At 34.7% G+C, this 13722-nt stretch overlaps 1 protein-coding gene across 10 annotated transcripts in view; it reads left to right on the forward strand.

Moving 5' to 3' along the window:
• The window catches only part of apba2b (amyloid beta precursor protein binding family A member 2b), a 246004-nt gene that overhangs the window by 103294 nt on the left and 128988 nt on the right, over positions 1-13722 (forward strand). For 2 of the 10 annotated variants that reach the window (XM_087261277.1, XM_087261278.1), the window contains exons 7-9: positions 4556-4591; positions 5921-6010; positions 11651-11836. In XM_087261277.1, coding sequence (XP_087117403.1) covers positions 4556-4591; positions 5921-6010; positions 11651-11836 — 312 coding nt within the window. Of the gene's footprint in view, positions 1-4555; positions 4592-5920; positions 7787-11650; positions 11837-13722 lie in introns of all 10 variants that reach the window. The other 8 variants (XM_087261279.1, XM_087261280.1, XM_087261282.1 and 5 more) reach the window with 5 other exon arrangements.

Raw genomic sequence — 13722 nt, forward strand, 5'->3', positions numbered from 1 at the left:
GCTTAGCTTAGCATAGATCATTGAATCGGATTAGACCATTAGCATCTCGCCCAAAAATGGTCAAAGAATTTTGATGCATCATATGATGCATGGCAGATTTATAGCGGAAGCTCTGGGACTAGATTTCTCACGTAAACCACTTACCACAGTTTATTTATCACAGAAGGTAATGACGAACAACAAACGTAGTTGATTGGCATTACTACAGTAAATCAAGTTATATTGTCTATTGCTCTTACAATTCCATGTACATGTGTCTACTCATCTTACATTATCCATCATGCTGCCGGAAGTCAGCGACTGAATGAACTAATCCTTTAATAACCTATTTATTTTCAAACATAATAATTTTCACTATTTACTCTGCCCTATGTCATTACCAAAATATGGTAAAAATCTGGCCTATTATTTGTTAACACTTTATAAATAAGGCTCTATTAGTTAAAAAAATCTAATTAAACTAAACTGATGATGATACTTGTTTGTGATCAACTTAATTTCTTTTGTTAATGTTTAATAAGAACTCCAAAATTAGAACTTTTATTTTATTAAGCAAATTACTAATATACTTAAGTAGTTGTTTTTTTAACTAATGTTTACTAATAATACTCTGGACATTTACAGTATGCACGAAACTGTAGTTATTTCTCTTATTATACTCTTATTAAATACCTTTTTTATGCAGTTTGCACTCACCGGTCACTTTAATAGGTACACCTTACTAGTCCCGGGTTGGACCCTATTTGCCTTCAGAACTGCCTTAATCCTTTGTGGCATAGATTGAACAAGTTACTGGAAATATTCCTCAGAGATTTTTGCCCAAATTGACATGATAGCATCACGCAGCTGCTGCAGATTTGTTGGCTGCTCATCCATGATGCGAATATTCCGTTCCACCACATCCCAAAGGTGCTTTATGGATTGAGATCTGGTAACTGTGGAGGCCATTTGAGTACAGTGAACTCATTGTCATGTTCAAGAAACCAGTCTGAGATGATTTGCGCTTTATGACAAGGCATGTTATCCTGCTGGAAGTAGCCATCAAGAGATTTCCAAGAATCCCAGAGATTAGCAGTTTCTGAAATACTCAGAACAGCCTGTCTGGCACCAACAACCATGCCATGTTCAAAGTCACTTAAATCACCTTTCTTCCCCATTCTGTTGCTCGGTTTGAACTGCAGCAGATTGTTATGACCATGTCTACATGTCTAAATACATTGAGTTGCTGCCATGTGATTGGCTTATTGGAAATTTGCATTAACGAGCAGTTGGACAGGTGTACCTAATAAATTGGCCGGTGAGTGTAAATAAATATTGTGATAAAACTTTATATCATGACAAATGCTTGAGCAAGAAAATTTGATATGTCATATACCTAGAATTAATTCTGAAACATGTTTCTGATTTGATGTCGATGAAGGGCTACTTGAGCCTTACAGATGTCGATATGGAAGAACATGAAATAAAACGGTTGAGAGACGCCAGCCGTATCTCCATCTGTCTCCAACATCTCACATCTTTTCTGAATATCAACTGCAGTAAGCCAACACACTCTTCCTCGCCGGCTCGCCAAGAAAACAAGACGAAGCCATTTCCTTTGTTTTAGGCACGACACGTCGAGAAAAAGCCTGATGTTTTATTGAAGTGTATCCCTGTAGCCTCCAGATTGATGCAGTATTTATGCAACATTCATCGCCCACACGTTCGTCGTATCATTTCCCCTTTACTTTCAAGCTCTTTTCCTCTTGTGCTGTTGATTTATCTCCTCCTTTCTCTTTCTCCTCTGCCAGTGGAGGATGAGGCATGTTGGCAGCAGAGTGAAATGACAGTAAAGCAGCAGTTGTGCACATGATGCTCAGCCAGAAAGAGATGAGAGCAGTTCAGAGGATCATGGCCTCAGTCAGGTGGAAGAAGTCGGAGAAGCATAGAGAAATGAATAGGATCTGAATGTAGAATGCTTGTGTGCTTTCAGGCTGCTCACTATAACGATAAGACCCAAAATGAATGGGCCCTTATGAAGGTTTATAGATTTTGTATAGTGTTTTCTGGTCTTATCTCTTTCCTTTTTACATATTCATTCTATACATTTCACTCATCATAAAATGTATATTATTTGTAGAATGTTTTGTAGACACCCTTCATTGATGCTGCTTCATCGACATTGTTTTGATAAATCAGTGAAAATATCTGATGTAATGTCAAAAAGTAATGCTGTATTCAAGTTAGTCAGTTCTATTCTGGTTATGATGTTATACCACCTGATAAAAATATAGTCGCCTATCCAAGTTTTAGAAACAACAAATAATAACTTCACTTCTTCAATCATTTGGTATCAGAAGTAGCTTATATGAAAGGCAAAAGCCTCTAGATTACACTTATTTTACCAAAATAAATAAGATCATGTCTTGATTTTTATTTATTTCATTAGGTCAGTAAGATCTGACTTTGCTTAGACAAAAGTCTTGTTTCTTAACAGAAATAATGTACAGTATAGAATATAAAGTCATGGTGCAGTGGAAAAAGAATTCATATTGTGTATGACTCCCATGAGCTTGAATGACTGCATCCATACATCTCTGCAATGACTCAAATAACTTATTAATAAAGTCATCTGTGGTGGCAAAGAAAGCGTTCTTGCAGGACTTCCAGAGTTCATCAAGATTCATCTTACCCAAGACATGCTTAATAATGTTCATGTCTGGGGATTGGGCTAGCCAGTCCTGAAGCCCCTTGACCTTCTTTGCTTTCAGGAACTTTGATGTGGAGGCTGAAGTATGAGAAGGGATATTAATTTTTGTTGCCTTTAACACTGGGATTCACGAAAAGACTTTGGTCAGGTAGTGTATTAATTACAAATCAAAATTGAAGCTGCAATACAAGGTACAAGCTGAAAATGCCATTTAATTATGTTAATTCAACTCTGTTCAATTAAAACTTAAATCTTTGGGAACTATGTGAAATAACTAGTAAAATAGTAAAATAAAATATTATACAAATTTTAATAAAAACTGTAATAGTATATGGTAGTAAAGTCGCTGGCCATCGGGAAGAAGGAGGTGGAGAACCGACAAACTTTTAAATGATTTTAACGAAAAAATAAAACAAGTGGAAGCTCATCACTGAGGCTACCGCCAAACTGAAACCAAAAGTTCCTCTCTCGTCTTCCACTGCTGTCTCTCTTCCTTTTATTATCCAGATCTCCTCTGTGGGACTTTGTTCCCATGGCTCTTGGCCTCACCCCATTCACTACATAATATATAGATAGTAGTAAAATCATATAATCTAATATCAGGAAACAAAATAAATAAAAAAAATATATATATACCAAAATGACTGATAAACAATAAAATATATTATTAAAATTAAATCAGGAAAAAAAAAAACATATCAGCAAACATATTAATAACCCATTTATTGTGTGATATAATTTCAGTAGGGGGGAAATCATAACTAAAAGAAGTAGAATATTTTGCATAATAACCATAATTTTCTTTTTATACTGTATCTGTATTCCTCAAAAATATATTTAGTGCATTATACATTTTTTGCCATTATCATCATTTTTGTTAAAATCATTTGTTGTTAAAGCTGTTTAATTACCGTTATGATTTTTATTTGTAAATAAGAATTTGTCTGTTTAATTGGCTTGCCTGGATAAATGAAGATGTAGCAATTTAGTGTTATCATAAATGAAATCATTTTTCCCCTCTGTAATTTCATTGACGAGATTAATAACAGTTGTACGGTAGAAAGCACAGTGCAGTATTGAGTCAGGTCCACTATGGCAGCTGTTGTTCTCCCTGTAGTCATAACATGGCAGGTTGATAAACGGAGGTGTTAGCCTGCATTTGTTGTGAGATTCTAATAAAGGATGCAGAGACAGTGATGGATCATACAAATGTTACAATATGACGTTTATTGAAAGTAATGACTGCTCATATTATGAAAGGTCTAACATACCTATTTAGGAACAAAAACAAAGTTTTCTTCTTATCTAATTTGAGTGTGTTTTTGAGCTTTCAATTGAAAAACTTACTCAAGGGATAGTTCACCCAAACATTATGATTCTGGCATCATTTACTTACTTTTCACTTATTTAAAATCTATTTTACCTGTTGAACACAAATGAAGATGCAGCTTGCTGGCATCTATTGATTTTCATAGTAGTTTTGTCCTACAATGGAAGTTAATGAGTGCCATCAATGAGCATTCTTCAAAATATCTTCTTTTGTGTTCAACAAAAGAAAGAAAGTCATGGTTTAAAACAACAATGAAAGTAAATGATGAGTTCATTTAAAATTTTAGGTGAACTGTTGCTTTGAACCCCATATCTGCATGTGCTATGATTTGCTATCTGTATGTGTGCGCAGAGGAGTGTTCTGGGTTTGTTTGTGTTTGTGTACAAAGAACGCACATGCCATACATGGCATGCAGACTTTGTGTTTGGTTGTTTATATGTTTTTGCCTGTTTTAATGTTTTTTTTTTTTTTTACCTTCATGCCTTTTTGCCGCTCCCGTGTGTGACGACCACTGTACTGTCCTCAACGTCTCCCAGAGGGTACAGAAGGCAGCCAAAATCAAGAAAAAGGCGGTGTGTAAAAAAAAAAAAGAAAAGAAAAGAGCTAGAAGAGCATCATGCCTTTTTTAATCATTCACTCTACATGTCTGTTCTCATCATTCATGTAGTTTTCATAAATACTGTTTCACATCATGTGCAGACAAGCTTTAGATCTGGCTGTCTGGGATCTGTGAGGGCCGCAGTCTAACCAACTCCTGGCCTGCAAAACTGACGCATGTGAATCTTTGAAGATACAGAGTCAAAATTTCAAAGCTTGGCTTTGAAGACAGACTGCACTTTTAAAGGGATAGTTCACCCAAAAATGAACATTTACTCATTATGTGTTCAACCTGAAGCGGGTCCAAAAGTTTATGTGTTTCTTTTTTCTGTTAAACAAAAAAGTAGATATTTAAAAAAATCATACAAACCTGTAACCACTGACATCCACAGTTAGAAAAAAAAAAACAATTTCTATGGAAGTCAGTGGTTACATGTTTCCAACATTTTCAAAAATAACTTCTTTTCAACAGAAGAAAGAAACTCAAACAGGTTTGCAACAGGGTGTGTAACTGATGACAGGATTTTCAGTTTTGAGTGAACTATGCCTTTAAGCCTGTGCTATATGTAGCTGTATTCAAACCGTTCCTTACTGCAGCACCACAAAAACAAAGCACAAATCTGAGTAGAAATGCGCTGACAGGTAAATGATTGGCACTCTGAGAAAGCCTGACAGCTGGTTAAGTGTTTCCATTGTGTCATTTTACTTACCCGTCTGTCATTGCATCACCCTGCGATCCACTCACTGCTCTCTCTCTCTCTCTTGCTCTCTTCACTCTCTAGTGTCAATCATCTCATTACTTCAAACCTCTGCATGGCTTCTACTTATCACAGGCGGTTTGTATACCCCATGATTATTTGTCTCTTGGCCTGATTGCCTCACTGTGTTTCTCAGTTATAGGCTTTGAACGTTTATTTATTTATTTATTTATTTTTTGGAAAATGCTTTGATTGTTCGCTGTTCTTTGTCTCCATTCCCCAGCAGTAATCAATTATTAATTGGACAGGTTATCGATAAGCAATGCAGTTCCACATTCTCAATCCATATGTTCCATTTGCACTATTAATGCTGCAATTTACTGAGGTTAAGCACAGCCCTGGGCCCCGTCCCATACCATGATTTATGAATAAGCATTTAAAATGCTATTATGAGGGGTTTGAGCGGTTGTGGCTTTTCCTTAGGTCTTCTCATGAGCCAGTGTGAGTTATGGCATGGTTGTATTGATGACCTCTTTGAGGCTAGGGGCAGTTTTTCATATTTTTGTTCTTGTTTTGTTTTTGTTTTTTTGTTTTGTTTCTTTCCAGCAGAGTCCAGAGGGAGACGCTCAGACTTTGACGGAGGTGGATCTTTTCATCTCAACTCAAAGGATCAAAGTGCTGAATGCAGACACCCAGGTGAGTTTGTGCGGATGCCTGGTGCAACAGGTATCAAAATACCATCTGAAAAATAGAGTCCAAGAGAAAATGAAAGCACATTAGTGGAAGTCATTACCTGACAGGTGGACTAACTGCAACACTAGGTAATCACATAAGATGTCAATTGTATATGAAATAGCCCCAAAAATGTTCTTGTTATTTGTTGTCTAAAAAAATATCCACATTTTTCCCCCTACTTTAAATATACTGTACTTAAAACATGAATTAGGATAGCATTCTGTTTTTACATATTGGAGGCATTAGCATAGGCATAGCTAGTATTTTAAATCAGCTGTTAATGCTGGGTACAGGGGCGAATTTAACCAATAAGCAAGATAAGCAGCCTCAGGAAATCTGAGGGCCCCTAAATAAATATCTAGACATCATTGTCTATCATATTTTCAGTGGTGTAAAGTAACAAATTACAAATACTTAAACTACTGTAATTGAGTAGTTTTTCTCAGGAATTATAATTTACTAAGTAGTTTTAAAAAAATGTGTACTTTTACTTTTACTTAAGTGCAATTTTAGTGCTGTATCGGTACTTTTACTCCACTACTTTCCTTCAACCTGCAGTCACTACTTTATTTTTTCCAGTCTATGGGGATTAGAAAAATCAGTCCTGTGATTCCTGTCCAATCAAATCGCACATAGAAGTAAAGAGGTAAATCGCATCATAATGATCTCAAGACATGGCCGATTTATAACTGCAGCAAACTGTTTGGAAGCATTAAAATTGTCCAAGAAGATGTCCAAAATCTTTACTCGGATTAAACCTGGGACTGTTTAGATGCATGTCACTGATAAGAAGATGACGGATGCTTACTGTATGATGACTGAAATGGCCTTAAACAACCAGTAGGCACAAGACGTCAACATGATGTCAGATTGATAGTGTACCCCAACTTCGTGGGGATGTTGTATTTTGTTTGGAAAATCGTGTTGATGTCCGACCAACCTAAAATCAATCCAATATCAACGTCTAATGATGTTACAGCTTGACGTTGTGTTTAAGGGTGCTTTTACATTAGCACTTTTGGTCCACACCCGAGTTCGTTTGACGTCATAGTACAGTACGTTTAGCTAGTGTGAACGTGTCTTCTGAACTTGGGTGTGCACCCGTGAACCGTACCCGAGTCTGCCATACATGACAAACAAATGAATATGAATAAACGTCAGTATCTGACATCAATGACACTGGTTTAAGATGTTGGCTTGACATTGAATTTTGGTCACTTGGTCAGAAAAGTTCAAATCAGCCAAATATCATTGCCATTTCACATCGTTACTGGATGTCAAAATAACGTTGTTATTAGACGCTGGCTAGATGCTGAGTTTTGGTCATCTGACATCACAACCTAAATCTAACCTAATATTAATATCTTATGATGTTGTGTGTCTGCTGGGCAATTACTAAATGCACTACAGAATGTTATATTTACACACACATCGACAGATTACAAGTTAATGCATCAGCTTTTTACAGTGTAATACTACTCACTACTCTTGAGTACTTTGTGAAGGTCTTTAAGTAATATTTACAAGATACTTTTACTCTACTTGCACTACATTTTTAGGCAAGTAATGGTACTTTTACTTGAGAATGATTCTTCAGTACTTCTTCCACCACTGCATATATTGTATCTAAAAAATTAAAGTTTAATGTTTATTACATCTGCCCAAATGTATCCCCCTCTCTTAACCATGAAAAAGTCCAGCAGTCAAGTTAGGTAAAGATTTAGTTTTAAAAACAAAGTACTTTATATATCATTTTTAATTGTAAATTTATTTTAAGAAAACAAATAATTTAAAAAGTTTTACAAGATGCTTTAAATGTTGTCATTATTTTTTTTGTATTAAGAAAAAAATGTAGATAAGGAGTGATTGAGTGATATAAGAAAACAACAACAACATAAATCAATTTAAAATAAATTAAAGTACAAAGGATGCATTTTAGAACTTTTGGGCCCCTGGCTGGGTATATAAATGATATATTTCCAAATATAATTTAATATGCAGTAATATAAATAGTTTCTGTAAAAAGTATTTAATATCTTGTAGTTTTTAAGCTATTTTTTGTTTCTTCCTTAAAATATCCGTATTCTTTTTTAAAGGTTTGTAGAAACACACTTGTGCACAGTTCATAAGTAAACATAAACCTTGGGAATTTGTGTGTGCATGCGTATAGTCCCCATGAGGACAACGGCTCATAAAGAGAATGAAATGTTTTGAAAATGTAAAACTGCAGAAGGTTTTCTGCGAGTGTTGGGTTTAGGAATAGAGTTGGAGTAAAAAGACAGAACATACAGTACAAAAAAATCATTGCGTCTATGGGAATAGTGTGTGTATAGTGCATAACTGAAGGAATTCTTAAAACATAGAGTATAAATTATAAATTGTATTTGGGGGAAAGCGGATAAATTAAATTTGGAATGTTGAAATATTCATGCAATGAGAGCGCTTTTCTTTTTCATTTCATGTATTGCATAACCTTTTGTTACGTAACTGAGATAAAACAAATAGTGTGCATCCATTGAGAGATGGGATGGGGAATGGGTCAGGCTCGTTGACAGTTGTTGGTGATGGAGAGTTTAATGATGGCCATAAGCTGTGTACTAAATCTCCAGCTGTACGTTTTACACATACAGTAAATGATCACCGGCTCCTCCTCCACACTAATGTTACTGTAAGCGTAAGGTAGGAAGAGCTACATGCTGTGCTGTATTTAATGGTATGTGTAGTACCCTGTTTCAGAGTGTGTGCTTGTACCTGTTTTGATGATTCACAAGGACTCAGATTTGTGTAATGACATGGATATGGCATATGTACTTCAGTGTTGAGGTGGTTTATGGGGATGCCTTGTGTTCTTCTTATTCAAAAGGCTTAAAATATATATTTTCCAACCAATTTCCTCTGATGTTTTGGTTTAGGGTTAGCGGTACAGTAAGGCGATATAATAATAATAATAATCACATTTCATAGTATAAATATACAATATACCAATGAGAGTCCTCAAAAACCACCAAAACAAGAATGTGTGTGTTGCTGTAATTATGTGTATGAGTTCTAACTGAACAGCAGCGAGTGGGCAGACTGGCACGGACACTTCGTTATGTGCTGCAATGCAGTGTCAGTCTTCACCCTGCCTGTCACATCTCACAGTGAGCCTTTATTGGCTGCTACAGATTCATTTCAGTGCCTGCAAGGTTGTATTGATATGCCATAAACATTAAAAGTACCCTATAAATCTGAAACTTTCAGAATTAATTCAGCCCAATCTGATTAGCACACAGACCACACTATTTCGGCATTAAAGTTAATGTGTGCACTGATAGCACTGAAACATGTTTAGCACTGAAAATATAAAACTTACAGTTATGACACTGTTGTGAATTTGTTTACTTGCATAGTAAATTAAAAATGGAATTATATATTGAGCTTTATTTTGGAGGTATCTTATAATAGGTTTAACTTTGTTTCATAATAATCATTGCTGCTTTACTGCACTATATATATCGGGATTCATATGATTCTACTTCCACAGAGATGTGAAGTGTAAATTCAGTGTACAGTACTATCCCATGAGACCATAGGACATGATTCAACCTGTCCTCTAAACAATAGGACAATTTGTCATTTTCCTGAAACACAAGCCATAGGAGCGTTTACTAAAATAGTGCCTCTGCATTAAATGTACACAATTTTTCTTTTCTTTTCTTTGGCTCTGCCTTCTACTCTTTGAGCCTCAGCATAATCCTATAGAGTACTGTAGGTTTGCATATTAAGTAAACTTGAATTACTAACGACTCATTTCATGCTGTTAAGAATCATATAGCTTCTTTCTATCGTGAGACATTAATGACACCATTGGTCATGTAGTTTTTTTTTTTTTTATTGAACATTTTTGATTTTGAACTAGATACAACAAAGCCTAAGATCCACCTGACAAAACAAGTAAAATAAAATAAAAACAGAAATACTGCTAACAATAGGTACAAAATCCAGATTAAATCCTATCTGATACAGTCTCTCTTACTAGCACCGTTTATTTTGGCTGTGGTGTATTCCAAACTAATAATGTCCAGTAGATAGAGCCTCCAAGATAGGTCATGTTTGATCTTTAAAACTTTTATATCCACAAACAGCTGCATCACACACATGAAAAGTAATAAAAAAGGGCAGTTTAGCAATCACATTTACATGTTGCTCTAGCCCTGTAATGGATTATTAGGCTGCATGCTGTTACATAGACAATTAAAAACAGAACAATTCTGTGTCGTGACAATTACAAAGCATCTCTGATTAAAATATTAATAGCACAAGCAAACCTTAATCATATTCTTACCTTAAAGGAACATATTACCTAAAAATGAAAACCTACTCACAATTTTTATTCACCCTCAGGTGATTCCAAACTTTGATTACAGCTTATTTTTTCTCCTTATGATCACAAAAGAATATATTTTCAAGAAATGTGTAAACCAGTAGTCTTTTACTGTAAACACAACTTTTTCATACTATGGATGTCAGTGGTTACAGGTATCCAGGTTTCTTCATGTCCTTCTTTTCTTTTACAAACGGGTTTGGAAAAGGTAAATGATGAGAGAATGTTAAGTTTTGGGTGAATTTCTTTGGCTCTTTTGAATATATCAAGCTGATGTGATCAACTGATCAGCTGATGTTTTTTTTTCAAGAAATGTGTAAACCAGTAGTCTTTTACTGTATGTTTTACATGGATGTCAATAGCTACTGGTTTCCAACATTCTTCAAAATACCATCTTTTGTGTTCAACAGAAAAAAGAAGCTCATTAAAGGCTTGGAACCACTTGTGATGGCAATTTGTTTTTTTTATTTTGGGCTGAATTATCCCTCTAAATGCTATTTCTTGGCTCCCTCACAAGCACTATTTTATTAGCGAATAGCAGCAACAGATTATTATGTATCTGCGTACAAGAAAAAAAAAAAAAAACATGCATTAAGTTAACAGAAAGGGTTATTCATAATTTATAATCCTGGAACTGATACTGTAGACTTTCCTTTGCAGTCTGTTTCAGTGAATCTTAGCATGTCATGCACAGTATGTTATGTTTGATTTAAATGAGAAATGCATTGAAATGTAAATTAATAGTTCACAAATGACCTTTGTGTGCATTAAATCAAAAGCTGCATGAATTTCCTTTCTGCTTTGGATCATTAATTCTTTCGGCTATCTGATGATTTATTATGCTTTTTTGTGCATTTGATGTACAAGTACACTGCTGTACATTCTGTTTCTTGTGCTGCTCATTCATGCAAAGTTTGTGAGTTACGTGTTTTAGGGTTGTCTTTCCTTTACTAAGCTTTGCAAATGCAAAAACGTGGGCTAATTAAAGACTGGCTTGTAGCATTAAACAGATCTTTCTAATTATGAATAGGTGCAGTCCAGAAAGGCTGTCCTTAATATAAAAAAATATATAATGTCCATTTAATGTCTATAAAGTTCATTTAGATGAGAAAGTCTGCAAAATGATAACTGAGCTGGAAAAGGGATTAAAACAAAGCCTTAACTGTAGTCTGGTCTAATGTGCCTAGAGTGGATGCTGAGCAGTGATTGTGTGTATTCTCTTGGCTGTTTCTTAGGAGACAATGATGGATAATGCTTTGCGCACCATCTCATACATTGCTGACATCGGGAACATTGTGGTTCTGATGGCAAGGCGCCGTATGCCACGCACCGCCTCACAGGACTGCATTGAGACGACCCCTGGAGCCCCAGAAGCCAAGAAGCAGTACAAAATGATATGCCACGTCTTCGAATCTGAGGATGTAAGTGTGGCTCTATTTGTTTTTGTGAAATATATACATTTAAAGTCAAAATGATTAGCCCTCCTTCAAATAAAATATTCTTAAAACAAAATTCAACATATTTTTTAACATAATAGTTTTAAGAAATACTTTCTGACAATTTGTTTCCCAGGATGACAGTACATAACATTTTACTAATTATTTCGCAAGACAATGCAGACATATTTTGTACATATACTGGCTGTTCTAATATAAAATTATAAAAATTATAAAGCATATTTGGTGCCATATTGTTGCATTTTAAAAACTTAATGAATTGTTGAAATGGTGAATGTTTTCAAATATTTTTGTTTTTACCATATTTACACTCACGAGACTTGAATAATATAACAATATATTTTAGTAAGAAAAGTTACATCAAACACCAGCATAAAATGTATTTTATACCAATTGGTGTTGAATATAGTTATATTTTTAACTCTGCCCAGAGATGAAATTAACTCTATTGTAGGTATCAATGTGCCAACATTTTGGAAAGTGTTGAATTAAACCTGGTGGGAGTGGACTCCATAAGACACTTTCAAACTTTCCTCCAGGTGCTCCGGCTTCCCCCACAAGTCCAAAAACATGCGACAACAAGAGTTGTTTTGGGTCTGCATATTTTGCTGCGTACTATTCAGCTTAAAGTGCAATTTAAAGGCTAAATTAAGTTAATTAGGCAAGTTAGATTAATTAGGCAATTTATTATATAACGTTTTTTTTTTCTTTAGCGAATTAAAAAAAATAAATACAGAGGGCTAATAGTATATTGGCCTTAAAAGTTGTTTAAAAATCTTAAGCTTTTATTCCATACAAACTAAATGAAATAAGACTTTCTCCAGAAGAAAAAAAAATTGGAAAAAATACTGTGAAAATGTTCTAGCTTTGTTATACATAACTCAAGAAACTATTGAATAAAAAATAAAAATTCTTATAGAAGGGTTAATCATTTTGAACAACTATACATAAATCAGAAACAAATATTTAAGTCGTTACATTATTAGTGTATTGTGTAAATGAACAGACATATAATGCCTCATAGTTGAAATGTGATGCAAAATCACTGTGTGTGTGTGTGTGTGTGTGTGTGTTTGTTGTTGTTGTTGTTGTTGTTGTTGGTAAGACCATTGTATGCTCTAAAAAGTTTTTTCCATTGTTAGCTTCTTTAAGTAATCTGGGTAATGTAAGAAAATGAGATTAACTTCTGAAATGTCTGAATTTATAATACATTTTTTTCTAATTTAATTATTATATAATGTATTCAAACCTCATAATGTGATTGTTCACAAACTATTCAAATTTACTAATTTGGTGCTCAAAAACATTTCTTATCATCATCTGTTTTATATTTATGAAGAAACAGTGATTTCTTTGATAAAGAAATTTCTTTGATTTCAGGATTCTTTGATGAATAGAAAGTAAAATAAAAACAGAACTTGAACAGAAACAGAACTTTGAAACAATCCAAAGTTCTTTCGATTACTTTCTCTCAATTTATTTCACCCTTGCTGAATAATCCATTTCTTTTCAAAAACATCTTATTGACCTCAGACATTTTGAACAGCATCTTATACATAGAATGCAGGCCATTAAATCAGCTGAAGCTCAGATTCAGATTCACCTGAGGTTCAGAGAATAGCCTCAAAAGTAACCCTGGCTGCAGCTTTACATAATCCTGCTCTAATGGACCTACTTTTCTCTCCTCCACATCGCCCTCCACTGCATTGCAGTTGTTCCTCACTCATGCTGTCTAATTACACTCTTTGATGTTTCAGCCAATGAGTGTGTGCGCCCACAAATGAGTCATTTATACAGCCTTGCACTTCTTTATCTTTACTGACTATTTTTTCTTATTAAATCTTGGCTAT

The sequence above is a fragment of the Danio rerio genome, chromosome 7, assembly GCF_052040795.2.
Source record: "Danio rerio strain M-AB ecotype USA chromosome 7, GRCz13ab, whole genome shotgun sequence".
In the NCBI taxonomy this organism is placed as follows: domain Eukaryota; kingdom Metazoa; phylum Chordata; class Actinopteri; order Cypriniformes; family Danionidae; genus Danio; species Danio rerio.